The sequence below is a fragment of the Vulpes lagopus genome, chromosome 11 (assembly GCF_018345385.1).
Source record: "Vulpes lagopus strain Blue_001 chromosome 11, ASM1834538v1, whole genome shotgun sequence".
NCBI classification, from domain to species: domain Eukaryota; kingdom Metazoa; phylum Chordata; class Mammalia; order Carnivora; family Canidae; genus Vulpes; species Vulpes lagopus.
In genome coordinates this window covers 59,115,567-59,138,014 of record NC_054834.1, presented here as the reverse complement: position 1 = coordinate 59,138,014, position 22,448 = coordinate 59,115,567, and the positions used below count along the sequence as shown (strand labels likewise).

The window sequence follows — 22,448 nt, the reverse complement described above, 5'->3', positions numbered from 1 at the left end:
CATATTCATATCATTTTCTAGTCTGTGTTAAAAACAGTTTTAGCATTTTTCCTCTGTTCTTAAAAGTCTAAGAACATGGCTCCATTATATTCCATGTTCCATAATGTAATATGGAACATAATTTTAAATGTTTAAGTTGCTGAGAAATGCTTACTGTTGTAAATTAGGCTATGATGAATGTCATTTGTTGTCAGATCTTTGTGAAGATATTCAAGTACTGCCTTACATTAAAATCTAATTGGACTGGAAAAGGTGGTATATGTATAAACATTTTCAAAGTGAGATTATATAGTAATTTTTAAATGAGCTTAAATGTTTGCATTTAACCTCAGTTCCCTAAGGGTTGCTCCTTTGGGATGGGTTTATTTGGCTCCTGAGAATTCTATAGTCAGCCCTTAAAATCTTAGCCGCTGATCCTTGTGGCGATGCTTTGTTCACAGTTGACTGCCTGTGTTCTTAAGAAATAACAGAAAACACAAGATCAGCACCGGACTGCCCAGAGACCATAGGCAAGTCATTTAAGTTTTGTGGCCTCACTCTTTCCGGCACCATTTAGTTGCAAGATGCTATCGTAGAGTAACTGGTAATGGGTAAATATGTGCATAAGTGTGTATTTCTGATGATGTCTGGTGTGTAAGTGCCCAGGATACGTCCTTTAACTCACATTCATTTTGGCCCTGTAAGTCATCCATGAAATGTGGAGAATAGATCTAGAGAACTATATCAAATCTCAACTTAGGTTGCTAATTTTGAGGTAAACTGATGGTCTGTAGGATTTAATGGTCCTGTTTTGCTCTCACAATGCTTGATACATTTTGGTGCATTTGATACAAAGTACAAATTCCCTAATTTTCCAGAATCCTTGATTTTTTTTTTTTTTTTTTAATCTTGATGGAGAGAAAGACATTTACACATACCTGCTTTAGTTTCTTCCCCTTAACTACCTACTTGGGAGGGGCAGGAGCAGGGATTGGCTGGAAAAACAAGGATGTGTAGTGTCTTTTAAAGTTTACACTTAACAAAAATTGTCCTATTTGGCTTGAGGTTTTGTGGCCTACAGCAATAACTCTAGTTCCAGACATGTTGTTAGATATCTTTGTTCCTTCCTTTCCTATCACTTCTTTTTAAAAATCACTTCCTTACCTCTATACCTTCTCTTTCTGCTTGAGTAAAAAGATCTAGTCTTTGGCCTAAAATTTCCCCCAGGCAGGTTACAAGTCCTGTTTATTTCAGCCTGGGGTAGTATTTTAAAATTTAAATGAACTTAATTTAAAAAGGAAAATAAAATACATTGTTAAAAGCTGTTACCTGCTAAAGGCTGTGTTCCTGCTATAATTTCTATTTTATAGGTGCTAACAAGAAAGTTCTTTAACGTGTACCTCAAAATTTTAAAAATATACAATGACTTAAAATCTGTCACTGTGCAGTTTTTCTTAAGTAATCTTTCCGAACCTTTATAGATTATACCTTTCAGCAGTTAACACCTATGATTTCCTGTTTTTAAGATTTTGAACAATATTGCCTTTTTTGTGCTAGTTTTACCGAGATAAAAATAACTTATAAATTTCACCAAAAGCCTGGTCAGCTGTAGTTAGTTGCATTTCATATGATAAGTGGACTTTTGGACTCCTATAATCTCTACAAATACTTTGCTTAGAATATATATACATCCATACTTGATATTACATATAGTAAGGATATTTGATCCCTTCACATACTATGTCCTAATGGAAATAATTTAAAATAAATTTTTCTTTGCATTAGCTTCCCAAAATGATATAATTACTACTTAAGCACTATCAAGAACAATAGAGCTTTAATTGATTGTATTATTTTAAGGCATCTTTTATTAAGATAAAATTTTAAATGCTGAAATGCCACTACTCCCAAATTTAGGTGACTAAAAAAATAGAAGTACATACATAATACACTACCTCACACTGTCCTTCCCAAAACAGGCTGGATTATATCTATTTGATTTATACACTGTGACTTTTTCCTGCTGTTTTCCATCAACCCTAATTGTGAAAAATGGTGCCATGTTGCCCTCTTGATATTATTTTGGAGATCAGTTAGGTCTTAAAGCATCCAGATGCATACAGTTCTACACATATCTGTAGAATTAGCTCACTAAGGTCTGCTCGGCAATATTTTTAATTGACTTACGTGTTCTGTGGGAAAAGAAGAATCGTAAAAAGTCTTTGCAGTTGCATTCCTCTCTTCACTGGGCTCTCCCTTGGGATCTGGATGGATACTCGAGTTATTCAAAGTGTCAGCAACTCTGTTAATGCTAGTAGTATCTGGTTGACAAAGAGGAAATGGCAACAACTGAATTTTATTCTCCAGGCACTCATTTTAGTGACTGAACTTGTTTTTCTCTGATCCTATCTATGCTTTTGTATTTAAAAAGTAACAATTTCTATTTTGTTTTTACTTTGAACATTTTATAGTTTTCATTGACTTTGCTCTTAATATAAGTTAGACATTTCATTTCAGGTAACAATTTTATTGCTACTCTCTAAAATCTGATTTCACACTAAAAATGAGTGAGATGGTATAATATCTTCTAAAATAAAATAACTCCCATAAAATATTACCGTCATTCCCCTGGTAATTGCACTACCATAGGTGTAAACACATTAAGTGGGCATCTTAACAGTTCAGATAAATGGGAAAAAGTCTGAATCAACTAAAAGCCCAATCTATAGTATGTTTTTAAAAAAACTGGCCACAGAAGACCAACAAACAGCTGACTGGTAGAGTTCACTGAAATTTAATAAATAGATAAAAATTATTTAGAGAAATACGTGAGCTTTGAAGGTTAAAAGATATTTGTATCTTTCATGAGTGGATATTTTTGAAGTTGAATTTCTACAGAATTTTAGATCTCCCCCCCTTTCATCCTTATATCATTGAGATTTAACTTACAAGGCCCTGTGGGAAAATGGTAAACGTGATACCAGCACCTTAACTAACAGCATCTGCCTAACTGCAGCATTCAAGAGATTCAAAATTAATGGAATCTGAAGTTAATATATTTTATTAGAAGAAAAGTTACAGTGTGCAAAATGAGATTTTATGATATTTTGATGTTTTCTATCTTTCCCTGCATTACTTTTCCATTTATGCTAGTACGTATGATGTACGTATTTTGCTTTTAATTCCCAAGTTTTCAAAATTCAATTGGTAAATTGCCATTTTTTTAAAGAAGTCAGTACCTCTGAAGCCTGTTCACAGCTTTGCTTGTAAACTTTGAGAATGCTAATAGCAAAGTAAACTTTTTTCATGAGAATCTTGAACTTGTTCATTGTTCAGTTTAACATGTGTGCAGCACTTAGATGTGATATGTGATTTATTTCTGTTTTTTAAATATTTTGGGGGGTGGCTCAGTGGTTGAGCGTCTGCCTTTGGTTGAGGGCGTGATCCTGGGTCTGGGGATCGAATCCCACGTCGGGCTTCCTGCATGGGGCCTGCTTCTCCCTCTGCCTGTGTCTGCCTCTCACTCTGTCTCTCTCATGAATAAATAAATAAAATCTTAAAAAAAAAAATATTTGGGGGGAAAAACTTCAAATACACAAAAATAAGAGTATGAACTTGGGGACCATCTCCCAGCTTCATTTCATCCATTTACCTCTCATCTATTTTTTATCCTACAGTATTTTTATAAAGTAAAATTTGGACAGTGTTATTTCATATGGTAGTTAGAATACACTTCTCTGAATATTGAACATCTGCATGTTTTAACGTTGGTACCCAACTAGGGGGATTCTATTGAAAGTGAGTGACAAATACCAATGATATGAAATGTATTAATGTTCCCTCAGCAATGCTTGTAAAACGAAGAAAGCTGGATTCTAGTGCTGGTGAACGGAAACCAGAAGTAGAAAAATTAAGTCTTAAGAAAGGAAAATTGGGGAAAGAAAGTGAGGGAAGTTTTTTCAGTATAGAATGAAAAGGAATAAATATGCCCACTGGCAGAAGCCTTACAGAAAACTGCAAGACTAAGTAGTTGTTCCTAATTTAAAATTAATGACATGGACCTGTGGTCGCTTCTGCTTTTTTCAGTTCCTTGGTGAAATTTTTAAATTTTCAATATGCATTTTCTCCTTAGTACATGTTGATATTAGTTGCTCAGATTTAGGTGAAAAGAAATCCACTCAGGTTTAAATAAAACCTTTCCTAGTTTTACATAAATACATATATGGAGTATCTTAGGTCTAGGAGAAAAAAAACCCTAATGGTTTCATTTTAAATACAATCGGTTTGGAGACCCTTTAACAGGAATAAGGATTAGAAATTTAAATTTCAAAAGAAAACATAAATACTTTTTTCTTACCTGGTCCATTATCCTTGATACCATTATGATCATTTTCACAAAGTGTCACTGAAACCGTATTTTTGTTTTCTGATGGGCCTATTGGTCTCTCCTTCAGCAAGAAAGGAATGCTAGAAGTTGAAGTGCTCACTGTTTGACTTTCAATTTGATTTACTTTTGACCAAGGACTGGGGTCTAAGAAATTCACATATACTGGAATTTTCTCAGTTTTTTTATCTGAAGTTGAAAGATCAAAGGGTGACCTTGCACTTCTGTTTACTAAATCTCCAGATGGCTTTATGTGAAATGAACATGATTCTTCCAGCTGTCCTTCACTGTAAATTTTTCCTGAAACGATGTCATTTAATGACTCTGTTTTCTCTGTATTATTTAACAATGAATGCTGTCTTTCATTGACATTCACAAAAAGTAAGAGGTCATTTTTTGTGGCTTCAGTTATCTGATTCTCCTCAATCTGACTCTCTTTATTGGAAGACACTATTTCTGTGGAAGTTTTCGTAGGAACAGCAGTTTTCATGTCTTTGGCTTCTGAAGTATGTATATTCTCATTGTTAACCTGAAGATGGGAAATGGTCGCACTGTTTTCTAAATATCCCAAACAGTTCTTTAGTTGACTAGTGTGCATATCATTCAGATTTTTCCGTATAGTTCTTTCCCCGAGGCTTGAGTTGGGTTTCACCAACATAGGCATAATACTAACATTTTTGTCTGAATTCTTAAGTATTTTCAAATTCTCACTGAAAGCAGGTGAGATGAGGTGGTTTGCTGCTGTATCGGAGGGAATAGTTAATTCAGGTTTCTCTGAAGTATCATTACAGATTTGTTGAAAAACTGAAGTTTGCTTAAATGGCAATATGCCACATTTACTTTTTTTATTTAACGGTTGCATTTGGTTTATTTTACATTGTTTGTCATCTGACATAACATTACTTGACTCCTGTAAACTGTATTTCTGACCCTGAACAGCATCCTTTTTTACATTTAGAGAGGAATCCAGATCTACTTTGATTTGGTCACTATTTGTAATATCCTTCTCTGTGGCATTTTCTTGAATCCCTGGAAGCAATGTGAATCGTTTGAATGATTGATCTTCAGAAACATCTCTCTTTTGATTTGTATGGTGAGCCATCTCACTTAAGATACTGTTAGATGATGTTCTGTTATTTTCAACCTCCAGCTGAACATCTGCATGAAGAGCGAAGCCTTCAGTTCTTTCTAGGTCTGTCTGTTCTGATTCTATCGCCTCTAAAAAAGAACTGTTTGGTGATTTAAATTCTGTACATCCGTGGTCTTTTTCTGAACCCACTTTGTCTTTTATTTCTGAAGTAACTGCTTTTCTAAAGTCATTCAAGGTCTGTCCTTGACTAATTAGTTCTTTTTCTGTGCAGAGGGTTTTGCTTTGGGAGATTTCACTCTGATTTTCATCCTGAGGTATCACAGGATCAAATTCATTCTTGGAGCTTTTTTCAAAAAGCTGTAAGTCTGTCATGATGAGAACATAGTAAATTCTTATACGCTAAAACCTGCTTTTATAAGACCTAATGTATTACGTACTTTGGAAAAAGATATTTAGCCTTAAATATTTCATTGGCTATTCCACAAACCTTATGATACCAATTTTACCTAAATATCGAGTTCACTTGGTGTGTGTGTGTGTGTGTGTGTGTGTGTATATATATATATATATATTATATAGCATACTGCCCATGTTAAATTTTTATTTCAAAAGAGCAAAAGTATTTTTGATTTAAAAAGCGGGTCTGTTACACTGCCTTTTGAACACACAGTACAATTCCATTTAAACACCCAGCTGTACAGATAAAAATGAATTTATCCTAACAAGTTAGACTCTAATTTCTAGTACTACTGTCACAAATTTAACCATGGAAATCTGAAGCTCTAATTGACTGTTAGATGACTGACTGAATCAGGCAGCATTCTATTGAGCAAATAGAAAAGAGCCCTATTGAGCTACAGAAAAGGAAAGGTTTTTAAAGGTAGGGAATGAGTGGGAAAAGGGAATTATTAGCAAAGAATTCACAGTTTTGGGCAAGGTCACCCTCCTACAGGGGAAGGAAGAGGTCTATCAATGGATTTATTATTGCTGACCAGGAAATTCCAGGTTGACTGGTTAAAGGTTACATTCCTGGGGGTTGAAGCTACAGTTTGGTTAGGTATTAAGCTTTGGTTTGCTGGCATGGGGTTCTCAACCAGAGTGACTCCATTTTGGGTCTGTGGTTTTCTTCTTACCACTACCTAGGATCCAGAATTGCTATTTTTTCAAGACTGACAATCCTCAATTTTTTATTCATTGCCTTGTAAGTATTTTAAAATGTGGGGATGGATACCTTTGTGCAAAAGTATAGAATACTTAAGGACCTATATTTTATTCATCTGGGTTTTAACCATAGATTTCAAGTTTTTCCAATAATGTTAAAATAACCCAGAATACAAAATTCAGGACTTGAAGGGCTTTAGTCTTCATTCTCTCTACAACATCTCCACCAAGTGGTTGTTCAGCCTAGGTTTGAATACCTTCATACAGTAAATTTATGGTCTTGAAGCAACTCTTTTTCAAGATGGACAAATTAGTAAATTATTTCAGTGGTTACAAAAAGGCCATTTGAACTAAGGAAAGTGCTCTAGGTCTGATCATCAGATCAGAAGGTTATTGGTAGCCCAGAGAACACACTCTACAAAGCAGTGAATGCAGAAAACTGCAGAAAGCCAAGGAGTAAATAATAAGGGAAGACAAATACAGTTTTCCCCCAAAATAGCTCAGAAGAAGCCTGCCTTAAGACATATACAAATGAAAAAGTGTTTCTTCAAATACAATACAGGATCCCCCAAGCAAAGACTATATAATTGATATTCCCTTAAATTTCATAAATGGCCTACCACAGCACTTTGACAGATCCTTTATTTGTGGAAGAAAAGAGGCAGGGGGACCCTCCATATATAAAATTAGAAAATCTCAATATGGGACACCTGGGTGGCTCAGTTGGTGGGCACCTGCCTTTGGCTCAGGTCATGATCCTGGGATCCGGGATTGAATTCCGCATCGGGCTCCCTGTGAGGAGCCTGCTTCTCCCTCTGCCTGTGTCTCTCCCTCTCTCAGTGTATGTCTCTCATGAATAAATAAATTTTAAAAACCTCAGTATGCTGGTTACCTTCTATAATGAATTCTATAAAGGAGCCTTCTTTCTTCTCCTTTTCTCTGTAGTTAGTATCGAAACAAAAATTCACAGTATCTTTCTTTATTTCTTGCCCAGAATTATATTTCTGTATGATGGTGTTTTCTGATTTTTCCATTGACATTTCACTGTTTTTAGTATTTACTTCTGGAAGATTCTAATGTAAAATGGGAAAAAAATACCTTTAATGTAAAAACATTGTTAAATAGAAGACATCTGAACAAATTTTGCTGATAAAATAATGTTTCAAGTCAACCATTCAGCAATTTTTGAGATCCAAATGACTTTCTTACTAAATTTAATATACTACTCTTTGTAACAAGATCACTTTAACCTCATTTGTATAGTTTATCATATTTAAAGTTGAGATCTTTTTGATGTTTCTATCTTTAGTGAATCAATTCAACATCCTTTTACTCCCCCTATATATTCAGCACAAACACTGCATTAGGCTTTGGGATACAATGAAGAACAATAAGCAGTCCCTGGCCTCAGAAAACTTAACAATCCAGTGAGGAAGATAGGAAAAAAAAAATGCAGATGAGGATTAGGGGGCACTCAAGGGAAAACATGGCATACTCAGGTGCTAAAAGCAAGCAAGATTATAGTCTTCATGGAACTACTCCATTTATTTCAGCTAGAGCTTAGATGCTGAGAGAATGTAGCTAGAGGTAAGCTACACCCAGGTCTTTAAGGGCCAAATATGCTGAAGCGTTCCAAGAAGATCATGTAAAGTCACAAGGGTTTTAGACAAGGCAATAAATATGATCTGACTGGAAAAACCATTCTGGCTACAGCATCGAGAATAGACTGTTTTTTTAAACTTCACTGATTAAAACCTGCAATGAGGAACATTCTACAACATAGCACACTGAATATCTATCTACTCAATGAGATGGCATTCTGCTTTCTATGCTACTTTTATTTCATTTTTTAAAGACTGCTGGTCACAAATTAGTAAACTGATTTCTATGAACAAGCTGCACCTAAAAATCTGAAAAATCCTGAATCAAAGGGCTACAACATGAAGCAGATACATCAGAAGTGCCACAGTGTCATAGTCCAGGTGATATCAGTAAAGATGAAGAACTGAATAGTTACAGGATTTATAAGCTAATCAGTAGGGTTTGATGAACGATAGAATATGAAGAGTCAAGATTGATTCAGAGTTCAGATTAGGTACGTAGAAGACTGGTGGATGTTATTTACTCAACTAGGAATAGTAGCAGGTGTGATGAAAGTAAGGGTTGTTTGAACTTGTTGAGTGTGAAGAGTTAGATACTAAGGTGGAGAGGTTTAATGGACATTTGGATATATGAATCTGGAGCTTATGAGAAAATTTCTCTGGAAATGTAGATTTGAAAATCATTGGTAGATGGCAACTGAAGACGTACATGTTGATGAGACTAACTTATGAGAGCATATTTTGAGGAAAAAAAGAGGTAAAGTATAAAATGCTAGTGAAATCCACAAAAGAGGCGGAGGAAGAGAAACTTGGAAGAACCTACAAAGGAGATTGACAAAAACAGAATGGTAGTTACCAGAAGCTTTGTAATCTTGGATAAATACGAGTTCAGGGCAGCCTGGGTGGCTCAGCGGTTTTGCACCTGCCTTCCGCCCAGGGCCTGATCCTGGAGACCCAGGATTGAGTCCCACATCGGGCTCCCTGCATGGAGCCTGCTTCTCCCTCTGCCTGCGTCTCTGCCTCTCTCTCTCTCTCTCTCTCTCTCATGAATAAATAAAATCTTTAAAAAAAAATACAAGTTCAAATCCTGGCTTCAGTATTTATTAAGTGTGAAATCTTAGAAGAATAACATATTGCTGTGTAACAAATTACTCCAAACTCAGTGGTTTAAAACAGCAATTACTATGCCATAGTTTCAATGAATCAGGAATTAAGGAATGGCTTGGCTTGATTTGGACTCAGGGTCTCATGAGGTTCTAGGCAAGTTGTCATCATTGGAAGCCTTAACTGGAGCTGGAGAGTGCTTCTAAAAAGGCTCACTCAGTAGCTGGCAGCTGGTGCTGGCTGTTGGGTGGAGTGCCTAAGTTCTCTTCTATGTGACCTTTCTTCCCCCTAGGGCCTCTCTTTACAATGTGGCATCTCTAGCAAGATGGACCTTACATGGGCTCAGAAAGAGAGGCACAGAAAGAACGAGTGTGTACACCCAAGACAGACACCATAGTCTTGTTAAAACCTAATCTGAGAAATGATATCACATTACTTCTCCTATGTTCTATTAATTAGGAACAAGCCACTAAATTCAACTCAGACTCGGGGGGGGGGGGGGGTTACAAAAGAATATGAATAAATGGAGGTAGGAATCACTTGAGGCTGTCTTAGAGGCTGCCTACAATACTTAAAACACTGTGAGTCTATTTTCTCATCCACAGCATGAAAACCTGAAAATTAAATTCAATTATGTATATAAAGCATATAACTCATGGTTGCTTTATTAATGGTAAGGATAACTATTATTTCCACTTTGACAAGTAGCTTGAGAGGTGGGGAAGAAAACAGATGAGTGAAACATGACAGGAGGAAAGAAGAAAGGGTATTCAAGAAGGAGATAGCATCAATGTATCAAAGGGACTGAAAAATGTCCCCTGGACATTGTGTCCATTGGATGGGGTGGGAGGGGTGAAGCCACACTGTCCTATGAGGATGAATGAGAAGGAGGGAAGTAAAGAGTGTGAGTTTAGACCACTCTTTGCACGTTTAAAGAGTATGTGTTCAAACCTGATTCTACAGGAGAACAGATTTGTATTTAGAGATGGACACAAGATCAAAAAGGCTTTTTGTGGATTTTGTAAAATGGGAGAAACCTGAATGTGTTTAATTGTAAGTGGGAAAATATATTTATATATATATATATATATATATATATATATATATATATGTAACTAGTAAAATATAAACTAGTAAACTCACAAGAAAAACAAAATTGACAAACATGAAAATAGGTTTAATATAATACAAATGCAAATTAAAACTAAGTATGAAGAGAGTTTGGGTATACAGGTGATTTTAAATGTGGTTGGTGGGACTATAAATATACTATCATTCTGGAAGGCAATCTGGCAATATGTGTCAGAATTATAAGTGAACAAGCACTTTGACCCAGCAATACCAATTCTGGAAATTTATCCTAAGGAAATAATCACAAAAGTACACAAAGATATTTGCATAGGGATGTACTACAATAGAGGAGTGGATAAATTATGGCACACCTCATTCATACAATCAGAACTGGGATATATGTAAATTTCTTCTGACTTAGACATCCACTATTTAAGTAAAAAAAAAAGGGCAGTTCTTCAAAAGGCTTAATATAGAATTGCCATATGACTCAGCAAATCCACTCCTAGGTATATACTGCCCCCAAATTGAAAACAGATTCAAATAGATGGTTGTATGCCATTGTTCATAGCAGCACTATTCACATAGCCAAAAGGTGAAAACCCAAGTGCTTTTAAAAGATGAATGGATGAACAAAATATGGTATATCCATACAATGTGAATATTCTGCTGTAAAAGGGAATAAAGTTCTAATATGTGTTGTAATATGGGTGAACTCTGAAAACCTCATGCTAAGTGAAATAAGCTGGACAAAAAGGACAAATATTACATAGTTCCACTTACATAAAATATACAGAATAGACAAATTCATAAAGTCAGGAAGTAAATTAGGTTACCAGGAGCTGGGGAGGGAGGGTGGGTGGTGGTGAGTCACTGGTTAATGGTTACAGTTTCAGTTTGAGATGATGACAGTCTTGGAAATAGTGGTGAAGACTGCACAACACTGTAGTTATAATTAATTGTAATTAATGCAAACGAATTGTAATTTTAAATGTCAAAAGAAATAGACGATGGATTTAGCAAAAAAAAAAAAAAGTAAAACTTAAAAAAATGTAAAACTTATAAATGTTCAAGAGTTCAAGAATAACACGAATATAATAAAAATATACCCCCCAAAAAGAATCAAATGGAAATTCTAGAGATAATATATAAGTATCTGAAATAAAAACTCACTGTATAGGCTTAAAAGCAGATTAAACATTAGAACAAAAGATAACTGGGCTTCAGAACACAGAATAATAGAAAATCCCAATGGGAAAAGAGAGAAAAAAAGAAAAAAATATGCAGCACCTGATAACCTGTGGGACACTAGCAAGCAGTTTAGCATATGTAGTTGAAGTCCCATAAAAAGAGAGGAAGAGGACAGAAAAAAAATCTTTGAAGAAGTAATGACCACACAACACACAACACACACACAGATACATACAAATATTAAAGAAGTTCTTCAAGCTGAAGGAATAGGATACCAGGTAGAAACCTGGATCTACACAGAGTGCCAGAAATGGTAAAGATGAGTGAATGTAAAAGACATTTTCTCTAATCTTCTTAACCATATAATTAAAAATTTAAAATAAAATAAATAACAATATATGGTAGAGTTGATGACATATATAAAAGTGTATTATAAAAGTAACACAGACCAGGAAGGAGAAAATGAGAATAAAGTATTGTAAGCTTCTTAACTAATCAGAAAATTTTGCATATCATTATTTGAAAGCAGACCATAATCAATTAAACTCTAGAAAAGTACTAGGCAAACTATGGCCAGTGGGCCAAATCTGGCCTACTGTTTTGGGAAATATAGTTTTATTGGTACACAACCATGCCCATTTATGAATGAACTTAATGCCACTGAACTGCACACATAAAAATAGTTAAAGTAGTCAATTTTCTGTATATTTTCCAATAAAAAAATACAAGAAACGGTTCTCAGAAAATGAAAGACTTCTTGTTATTATTCAACATAAAAAAAAGGAATTATGAATATTTTCATTAGAAAAAGTAACAGGATGAAAAGGATATATAATATAAACACTAATCATAAAAGATGGAGTAGATGTATTTATACAAAATAGATTTCAAGACAAGAAATATTACTAGGAAAAAGATGGATATTTCATAAAGATAAAAGGATCAATTAATCAGGAAGTCATAACAATCATAAATGTATATACACCTAATAACAGCTTAAAAACACATGAAGCCAAAACAGAACTGAAAAAGGAAAAGTTCACACTTCGAACTAAAGATTTCAATAGTCTTTTCCCACTAACTGACTGAACAAGTACACAAAAAAAATCAGTTTAAGGATGGAAAAGACTTGAACAACATTATTAACCAGCCTGACCTGACATTTATAAAACATTCAACCAACCAATAACAGAATATACATTCTTTTCAAGGGCACATGAAATATTCACCAAGATAGAGAATATGCTTGGCTAAAAAACAGGTCTTTTTACCCTTAAAATTATATATTTATATTAAAAGGCTAAAAGTCTTATAGAAGAGGCACCCTGGGTGGCTCAGTGGTTGAGCAGCTGCCTTTGGCTCATTCCGGTGTCCTGGGATCAAGTTCCACATCAGGTTCCCCATGGGGAGCCTGTTTTTCCCTCTGCCTCTCTGTGACTCTCATGAATTAATAAATAAAATCTTAAAAAAAAAAAAAGTCTTGCAGAAAATATTCTCTGACCACAACTAAATTGTATTTGAAATCACTAACAGAAAGATATTTGGAAAATTCTCAAATACTTGGAAATTAAACAATTACAGGTCATACTTATACCATGATTTAGCCACATACCCACTGATCAAGGAAGACCTCACAAAAGGAATTTTAAAATATGAATAAGAATGAAAACACTACATATCAGAATTTGTGGGATGAAGCTATAACAATTCTTAGAGGAAACTTTATAGCTTTACATGCTTATACTAGAAAAGAAGAAAGGCCAATAATCAATGATCTAAGTTTCCATGTTAAACAGTTAGAAAAAGGAAAAGCAGGTCAAATCCAAAATGTAATGAGGGAAATAATAAAGTTAACATCCAAAGCAATGAAATAGTAAATAAACAAACATGAGAAGGAAAACAATGAAGTAAAAACCTGGTAAGTTTTTTGAAACTCTGATAAGTTTCAGTAAAACCTCTGAAAGACCAGTAAACTTGAAAATCTAGTTAAATTGATGAGAAAGAGAGAGGGGGGGGAGGACAAGGAGGAGTTAGAGGAAGGGGAAAGGCAAGACAACACAAATGACAGAGGGGACATCAATAAAGATTCTACCCAAAGATTCAGATGCAATGAAACGTCGGGACACCTGCACCCCGATGTTTCTAGCAGCAATGGCCACAATAGCCAAACTGTGGAAGGAGCCTCGGTGTCCATCGAAAGATGAATGGATAAAGAAGATGTGGTTTATGTATACAATGGAATATTACTCAGCAATTAGAAACGACAAATACCCACCATTTGCTTCAACGTGAATGGAACTGGAGGGTATTATGCTGAGTGAAATAAGTCAATCGGAGAAGGACAAGCAGTGTATGTTCTCATTCATTTGGGGAATATAAATAATAGTGAAAGGGAATATAAAGGAAGGGAAAAGAAATGTTGGGAAATATCAGGAAGGGAGACAGAACATAAAGACTCCTAACTCGGGAAAATGAACTAGGGGTGGTGGAAGGGGAGGAGGGCGGGTGTTGGAGGGGAATGGGTGACGGGCACTGAGGCGGACACTTGACGGGATGAGCACTGGGTGTTTTTCTGTATGTTGGTAAATTGAACACCAATAAAAATTAATTTAAAAAAAATAAAAATAAAAAAATAAAGATTCTAGAGAGAAATGGAATAATAAAGGAATATCATGAGAAACTCATGCCAATAAATTCAATTCAGATGAAAAGGATTAGTTCCTTGAGAAAGAAAAATTACCAAAAATGACTACTGTAAGTCTCCAAAATCACCCCCAGGTTCCCTGATTTCCTAAGAAGACTCAGAGGACTTGGTATACAGTTGTACTAATGACTAAGACTTAATTACACCAAAACAATATAAAACAAAAAACATCACAGGGGAAAGGCATTCAGGATAGAAATCTGGAGCAAACCAGGTACAAACTTTCAAGAATCCTATCCCAGGATTCTTGCTGAATTCCTGCAGCAGTGAATTGTGACAACAAATACAAATTTTAATCCACCAGATAAGCTCATTAGAGACTCAGTGCCCAAAGTTTTTTTGGGTGCTGCTCATGCAGGCACCATCTGCCTAACATGTGCCAGAACTCCAGATTCCCAGTAAGAAAACAGATGTTCAGAATAAACCACATTGGTTCACTGTGCCTACACTGTTAGTCAAACACTCTTGTCAGTTAGGAAATGGGAACCTTCTCCAAACCAAAATTTCCAGGTATCATTTAAGGGCCAACTTTACAAGCAGGCCTTTTTAAGGATAGCATTCACAAGCCTCTCTGTTACCTGTTTTCTTCTGAACATCACCACAAGAATAGAGAGTCTGAACTGACCTATAAATAATTAAAAACTGAATTTGTTATTAAAAATATTCCCACAAAGAAAAAGCCCAGATAGCTTCATTGGCAAATTCCGTCTAGTATTTAGTAAAGAAATAATACCAATCCTATACATTATTCTTTCAGGAGGAGGGAACACATTCTAACTCATCTTAAGAAGTCAGTATTACTCTGATATGAAAGCCAAACTGAAAGAATACAAAGAAAAACCAAACAAAACCTACAGATCAGTATTCCTAATCAATGCGAATCCTTAACATAGTATTAGCAAATTACGTAATTGATTTGTAAATCAATTAATTGGTTAATATTAACATATTAATAAGGAAAATATTATCTCAATAAATACAGAAAAAGCATTTCACAAAATTTAATACCCACTCATGATAAAAACTCAGAATACTAGGAACAGAAGGAAACTTCCTCGATCTGATAGAAAACATACAAAAACCTATTACTAACATTATATGAAATGGTAAAGACTAAAACTTCTCCATCTGAGATTGGAGGAACAAGGTAAGCCAGTCTACTGTCACAACTTTTATTTGACATTGTACTAGAGGGTCCTAGCTACTGTAATAAGTGAAGAAAAAAAACAAGATTCATACAAAGCAGAAAGAAAGAAAACTTCCTTTAACTTCATAGATGACGATACTGTACACAGAAAACCCAGAAGTTAGAAAAAAACTACCATTACAATAAATTGTAAAAGGTAATAGGATATAAGGTCAATTTATAAAAATAAAATTTTACTTCTATATACTAGCTAGAAACAATTAGAAAGTTTTTTTTTTGTTTTGTTTTGTTTTTTTTAATTTTTTTTTTAAATTTATTTATTTATGATAGTCACAGAGAGAGAGAGAGAGAGAGCCAGAGACACAGGCGGAGGGAGAAGCAGGCTCCATGCACCGGGAGCCTGATGTGGGATTCGATTCAGGGTCTCCAGGATCGCGCCCTGGGCCAAAGGCACGGGCCGAACCGCTGCGCCACCCAGGGATCCCAATTAGAAAGTTTTTATTTTTAAAATACTCTTTATAATAGAATCCTAAAACATGGAATATTCAGGGATAAATTTCACAAAACATTTTAAAGAATGTTACACAATGAAAACTACAAACCATGTCTAAGAAAGATACTAAAGAATATCTAAATAAATGTAAAGATATATATACCGTGTTCATGAATCAGAGGAGTCAATACTGTTAAGATGTCAGTTCTTTTCAAATCAATCTACAGATTCAACACAATCCAAAACCCCACAGACTTGTTTTTTATAAATTGACAAACTGATTCGAAAAATTATATGGAAATGCAAAGGACTTAAAATAGCCAAAACAATTTTGAAAAAGAAAAAAAAATTCAAGGACTTAACAATACCATATTTTAAGACTTCTTACAAGGCTTCAATAATAAACACAATGTTGTATGTTGACTTAATGATAAACATATAATCAATAGAACATAATAAAGAAGTCAGAAATACATCCACACATATATTAGATCAGCTAATTTTCAAAGAACATGCCAAGGTACAATGAGAGAAAAAGTCTTTTCAAAAAATGTGTGTGCTGGAACAACTGGAAATCCAATGCCAAAAAATGACCCTCAATCCTTGTACACAAAAATTAACTGAAAATATATCAGATTACATGCTTATGCTCATTTTTTAGAAGTTGGGATACTGAAAATATAAAGCAGAGACAAAATCAGTGATGGTCCTAATTTAAATTTTGTACCCCCAAAACACTTGAATTTTACCTGAAACTTCTTGTCTTCCTCAAACTTCTTCTGATCACATAATTCATTGTAATGTTCTTGTAACTTATGAGTTTCTTTAAGTGATGATAACTCATTTTTAATCTCATTAATTTCTCCATTAAGTTCTTCAACCTAATATAAAATTTAACCAAAATGAAAAAAAATAAAAATAAAAAATAAAATTTAACCAAAATGAATAGTTATGTAAATGTGTTTTATATGAGGGTGCCAGGGTGGTCCAGTCAGTTAAGCATCTGACTCGGTTTCAGCTCACATCATGATCTCAGCGTTGTGGGATTAAGTCCTGTATAAGGCTCCACACACACTCAGCAGGGAATCTGCCTGAGATTCTCTTCCTTTCCCTCTGTCCCTCCCCCTTTTTGCATGCTCTGTCTCTAAATAAATCTTTTTAAAAATGTGTTTCATATGAAAATATTTTATTAACATAAGCTTTTGGAAATGGTAAAAAATAAAAATGATCCCAAAGTAATTACTAATACTGAGAGCTAGTATTTATTGAACAGTGCTGAGTACTTAATATAATTTCATACTCTTAAAAGTCCCCAATTTATAGGTGAGAAATGTGACTCACAGATGTTCAAGTAATTTGCCAAGATTAGGTGGACATAGGCAGGATCCAAACCCAAAGCTAAATCTAGGCGTTGTAGTCTTAACTACCACATTAAACAACCTCTTGTTAAAAATGAAAAACTGTTATTTTCAATCATAACAATTCTCTCAAAGCTATATCCTCATTACTTTCTTGAAGTTTTATTTTCTTGTTGCAAATAAGACATACAGGCTTTCTGTTACTTATGCAACAAAGTTCAACTTATTTTCCAATATCACATTCCATACTCTATGCTTTATTCAAATCAGACCGCTTATCACCCTTGAAAGTGCAGTTTTAGTGCCTCCATGATTCTTCTCATTCTTTACTAAATGGAATGCTAACCAGATGGAAAGAGAAGTGCAGGAAAAGGGCACATGTTGTGTGGTGAAACCTTATTTATCTTTCAAGGCCAAACTAGTGTCACCTTTTCTCTAAAACTTTCTCTAACCTGGCTAAATGATATGATTTTGTACTTTCATAGTAATTTTTTAATACTGCTAAAACCTCTCCATGGTATTGTGGTCAATTTCATAATTACCTGTTCATTTGAGTGTGAGATCTTATCGATCTTTGTATTTTAAGCATCTCTGAAAATCCAGTACCTAGAATAGTGCCTAATACATAGATGCTCAACAAATACTGTGAACTGAATTCCTTTTGTGACCTATCCCTCCCCTAAATAATTTCTGAACATCCTTGTTTATTGTCTTTTTGTCTATATATACCCATTAGCTATTTAACTAGCCAAATGAAAATACACAGAACACTGTTCTTTATAATATTTCAATGAATTTTAACTACACTGTCTAAAAATAATTACAAAGTTTTATTTGTACAGTATCTCTTTCACTGTTTTTTGGTTTTATTTTTTTGGAAAATAGCAGTTTTTAAGATTTCCATCTTATTTTTGCCAATATCTTTAAAATTTTTAAAAACCCATCTTGATCCAATCTCAATAGCAATACTCTTGTTCCTCACTCAAGAATGGTGAAAAAGCTGCATAGAGACAGAAATACAACTAAAAAGTAGATCTGACTTCCCATTCAAGAAAACTTTTACATGGTTCTACGCAGCAGCTTTCTCTTATTTAACTATGTTCTATTTAGTACTAAAGCATATGGAAATGAAATGATTGTAGTAGCTAAACAATCCTAAGACAAGACCAATTTCATACAAATTTATAGACTGAGGCCTCCCCAGTAAAATTGAATGCTTATTTTTTTTAATTCAACTGATTTCTCCTTGTGAGAGGAGCATCGTTATGGTCTCAAGGAAAATGAATGTTTAATTTTCTGAGCACAATTAATCTTTTTTTGGCACGGATAATTTATTTAGGTAGATTATCTTTACTCTTTACACTTTTCCCTAATCTGACAATACCATTTCCATGGTTTTTAAACATTAGCAATGGGAAGGAAGAGTTAGGATGCAATGTGAATTTTCTGAAGCTAAAATAAATATTACTACGCATGCTGCTTAATGGTAAACTATGAGAGTAAGCATTTTTAGTATTGATACATCTAACTACAAAATACTTCTTGAAGTTTGGATAAATCTTATTAAATTTATCAGTGAAGACTTGATATCTCCAAAAGATAAATTAAAGGAACATATTAGCTACAAATGAAGTGAAAACTCAAAAATTACTTATATAACAATTTATATCAAACTCATCTACAAGAAAAGGTTTATCAAACTGCTATTTGGATACATATTAGTATAAAATATATTGCATTAATATTAGAAAAATATAGTATACTTAGTATAATAGTGCAAAATATAATCTTTCTTTCCCAAAATATAGTTTTTATAAACTCATAGTGACTTTCTATTGTGTTAATTCTTTTAAAAACTGAAAGGAGCCCTCTCCACCCCCCCCCCCACCACCAGGCCCGGGAGGGGGGGAAAAAAAAAAAGACAAAAAAAAAAAAAAAAAACTGAAAGGAAATGAAAATACATATTAAAATAGAATAATCAATTTTGGAGTCCATCAATCTTTAAGGCAAACTTTTATATTTAACAACTTTAATTTATGCCATTTCATACTTTTATTATCTACTTTACTAAAATGAAAATTTAGTGTAAAATAAATGGATGTGGTTTAAGGAAATAGCTATGTTTATAAAATATCAACTGTTTATGATAAAATGTTAACACTACAGAACTCAACTACTGTACACATGTCCTAAACATGACTTTAATACATTTCAACAAAACTGCTGAGGAAAGCTAAATAGGTCAACTAATACCACTACCTATATAATTATTCAATCATTTACTAAAATACTATGTAATTGTTTTATGAAAAGGTAAATTAATTCTTCTTTGTCACATATGGGAAGTCATTCAAATTATATATATACATATATATAGTTCAACAGTTATATAAATATCCACACATGTATATGTGTGATTTTTCATGCATGAAAGCATTACAGGCAATTTTATTAAATTTAGCTTTTCAACAGCATTCACTTCTTGGAAATACAAGTGCAAGAAGAATATGTGTCTGATTTTATTCTTATATTATTTTTGCAGTATTTTCTTAGCATTTAATAGTTATTTTAAATGTCTACAACTTCTTAAAATATTTTACTATTTTATTACTTAATAAACCTACATGTTTTTTCCAAGTTCCCAGTGCTTTCTCATGCTCATTTTGAAGATTAAGGAACTTTTCTTCATTTTCTTTTATCTTCTCCCTTTGCAGCTCATTATCTCTTTCAAGGGTCTGCAATAAAATTAATTATCCAAAAAATAATCAATACCACATTAATGAATTTTGATGTGTTTTATGTTGCTTGGACCTTTGCTTCTAACATGCTGAAAGTGCCATACAGATCAGTGATAATGTGCTATCTCAACAATAATTTTCATAAATTAACAGAAAGGTGCTTATAGTTTAGTTAACAGGAAATAGGGGGAGGTTATGAAAAAGAAATGGCTATAAAAGGGTATAAAAACATTGCCATTATTCAGTTTCACTGCATAAGTTTTAATGTACTGAAAAAGTAATATAAAGTACAGCACTGAAAAATATGAAATGTAGCATAATCCAGCCTAACTCTACTACAAAATTTTAACTACCACAGAACATTTTTCCATATCTGTTTATTTTAGAAATTAACTGGCTTAGAAAACCCTTAAATACAATTTTAATTTTTAATTTCAAATTAACACTTTTTTAGTAGAGCTTCAGTATTTACCATATTAACTTATTACTTCATAAATTAACATAATATAATCACCACTACACCACCCTCTCCCCCCCAAAAAACCTTTAAAGAGTAAAAATACTACTGTTTTCTAAGGCAAGGGTTTTAAAGCTATTAAATTATTATCACCAATATTTATTAGGTTTCTCAATGTCTGCTGAAAGTCCAAGTTAATTTCCGTAAAAAGAGAAATAGTTAAGAACTCTACCCACATGCCTAATACATCGGGAATTTTTAAGTCCATTTGTTTATCATCAGTAAAGCTATTTACGTTCAGAGTTAACGTTTCAAGCCACACAAAGGATAGAGAAAGAAAGATAAAGTGTCCCTCTATCAGCTCTCCAGGTCTCCTCCACCAGAGGTAACCACTCTAGCAGTTTCTTGCATAGTCTTCGAGAAATTGTCTCTAAGCATACAAGTTTATAAAATACATCTTTTTAAATACACAGGAGACCATACCATACATATCGTGTTCTTCCACAATCTGTTTTTCTAAAAAAAGTTAATATTTCTTGCTTACTTTCCATACCATCAAGTACAGATCTAATTTTAAAGGATTCACAGTATTCTATTTAAAGACTTCTCAATTATATCTAGAATATCAATACACAATGACACAATTATGCAAAATTATGGAAATGTGTAATAAAAAGCATTTGTTTTAACATTAAAATTCTCCTCTAGCACACAATGATTATTATTGCACTTTGATAGCCTTCAATGAATACCTATTTTGACTGCCTCTACTTCAAGATAATGTAAATATTTTTATAGAAGTCATAAGTTCTTAATTTATAGGTAAACAATAGAGTAGTTTCTGAATATTTACAATGTATATATTTAATAGATGCTTACTATTTTAACATTCTACCAAATACCGTATGTATTTATACTGATAACACCATATTTTGGAAGATAAACAAATCAAAATTTAGGAGATGAGAGAGAATGCACTACAGTATCTATCCTAGTAATAATAAATGACCAAGAGCATTACATTCTTAAAACTGTAGTAGATATGTCAACCATTTCCTGTCCTGACCCATACTCTCATCTAAAAGAAACTGCCTACATCAGATATTCTTTGTTTCCACTTTCTGGAGACCTTCCATCCTTCCATTACAATTTGGACCCCTTGCTCTTTCAATCTGCTACACAGATCGGGTGATCTCTGAGGACTGCCTTCTCTTTCTGGGATTGGTCTCTTGTTTCCTAGATTCTACTGTTTCCTCTTTCCTGGTTTATTCCCTTGTCTTGGTAGAACAAACCTTCCATTACTTCTTGATGAAGGAGGCACAGATGGTACTTTTGAGGCCCTGCATGTCTAAAAATATTTTTTTCTACCAATACATATTGATTTGTTTGGCTGAATGCAGTACAATTCTGCTTTAGAAATCAATTTCTCAGGGGTGCTTGAGTGGCTTGGTCAGTTGAACTTGCAAATCTTGATTTTGGCTCAGGGCAGGACCTCAGGCTTGTGAGACTGAACCCTGTGTAGGGCTCTATACTCTGCACAGAGCATCCTTGTCCCTCTCCCTTCCCCTCTGCTCCTCCTCCCCCCTCTCTCTCTCTCTCTCAAATAAACAAAATATTTTTTAAAAATCAGTTTCTTTCCAACCACTGATGGCATGGTTCCATTATCTTCCATCTTCCAGCACTGCCAATGAGAAGTCTGAAGTCATTATGTTGCCATTTTTATTCTAATCATTTGTATGTGAACTAATTCTTTTTTCCACAGAGAGTTTTGGAATCTTCCCTTTTTGTATGAAACTCCATAATAATATGCACTGGTATTGAGCAAAACAAACTCTAATTCTTCAGTTCTAGGTTACCTTCTAGTATTATTTCTTTGGTCATCTCTCCATTTTCTCTGTTCTTTCTGAAACTCACTAAACTTCTTGGATTGAACTCCTAGTGTTCTTTCCCCTCTGTTATCCATCTTCTTG

General features: G+C 33.9%; 1 protein-coding gene across 1 annotated transcript in view; it reads right to left on the bottom strand.

Annotated features, from left to right (window-relative positions):
* CCDC73 (coiled-coil domain containing 73) overlaps window positions 1-22,448 on the bottom strand; it is a 107,095-nt gene that overhangs the window by 1,193 nt on the left and 83,454 nt on the right. The window contains exons 12-16 of the mRNA XM_041722780.1: window positions 19,908-20,018; window positions 16,675-16,806; window positions 7,507-7,687; window positions 4,337-5,818; window positions 2,167-2,300 (exon numbers count right to left, since the gene is read on the bottom strand). Coding sequence (XP_041578714.1) covers window positions 2,167-2,300; window positions 4,337-5,818; window positions 7,507-7,687; window positions 16,675-16,806; window positions 19,908-20,018 — 2,040 coding nt within the window. The remainder of the gene's footprint in view (window positions 1-2,166; window positions 2,301-4,336; window positions 5,819-7,506; window positions 7,688-16,674; window positions 16,807-19,907; window positions 20,019-22,448) is intronic.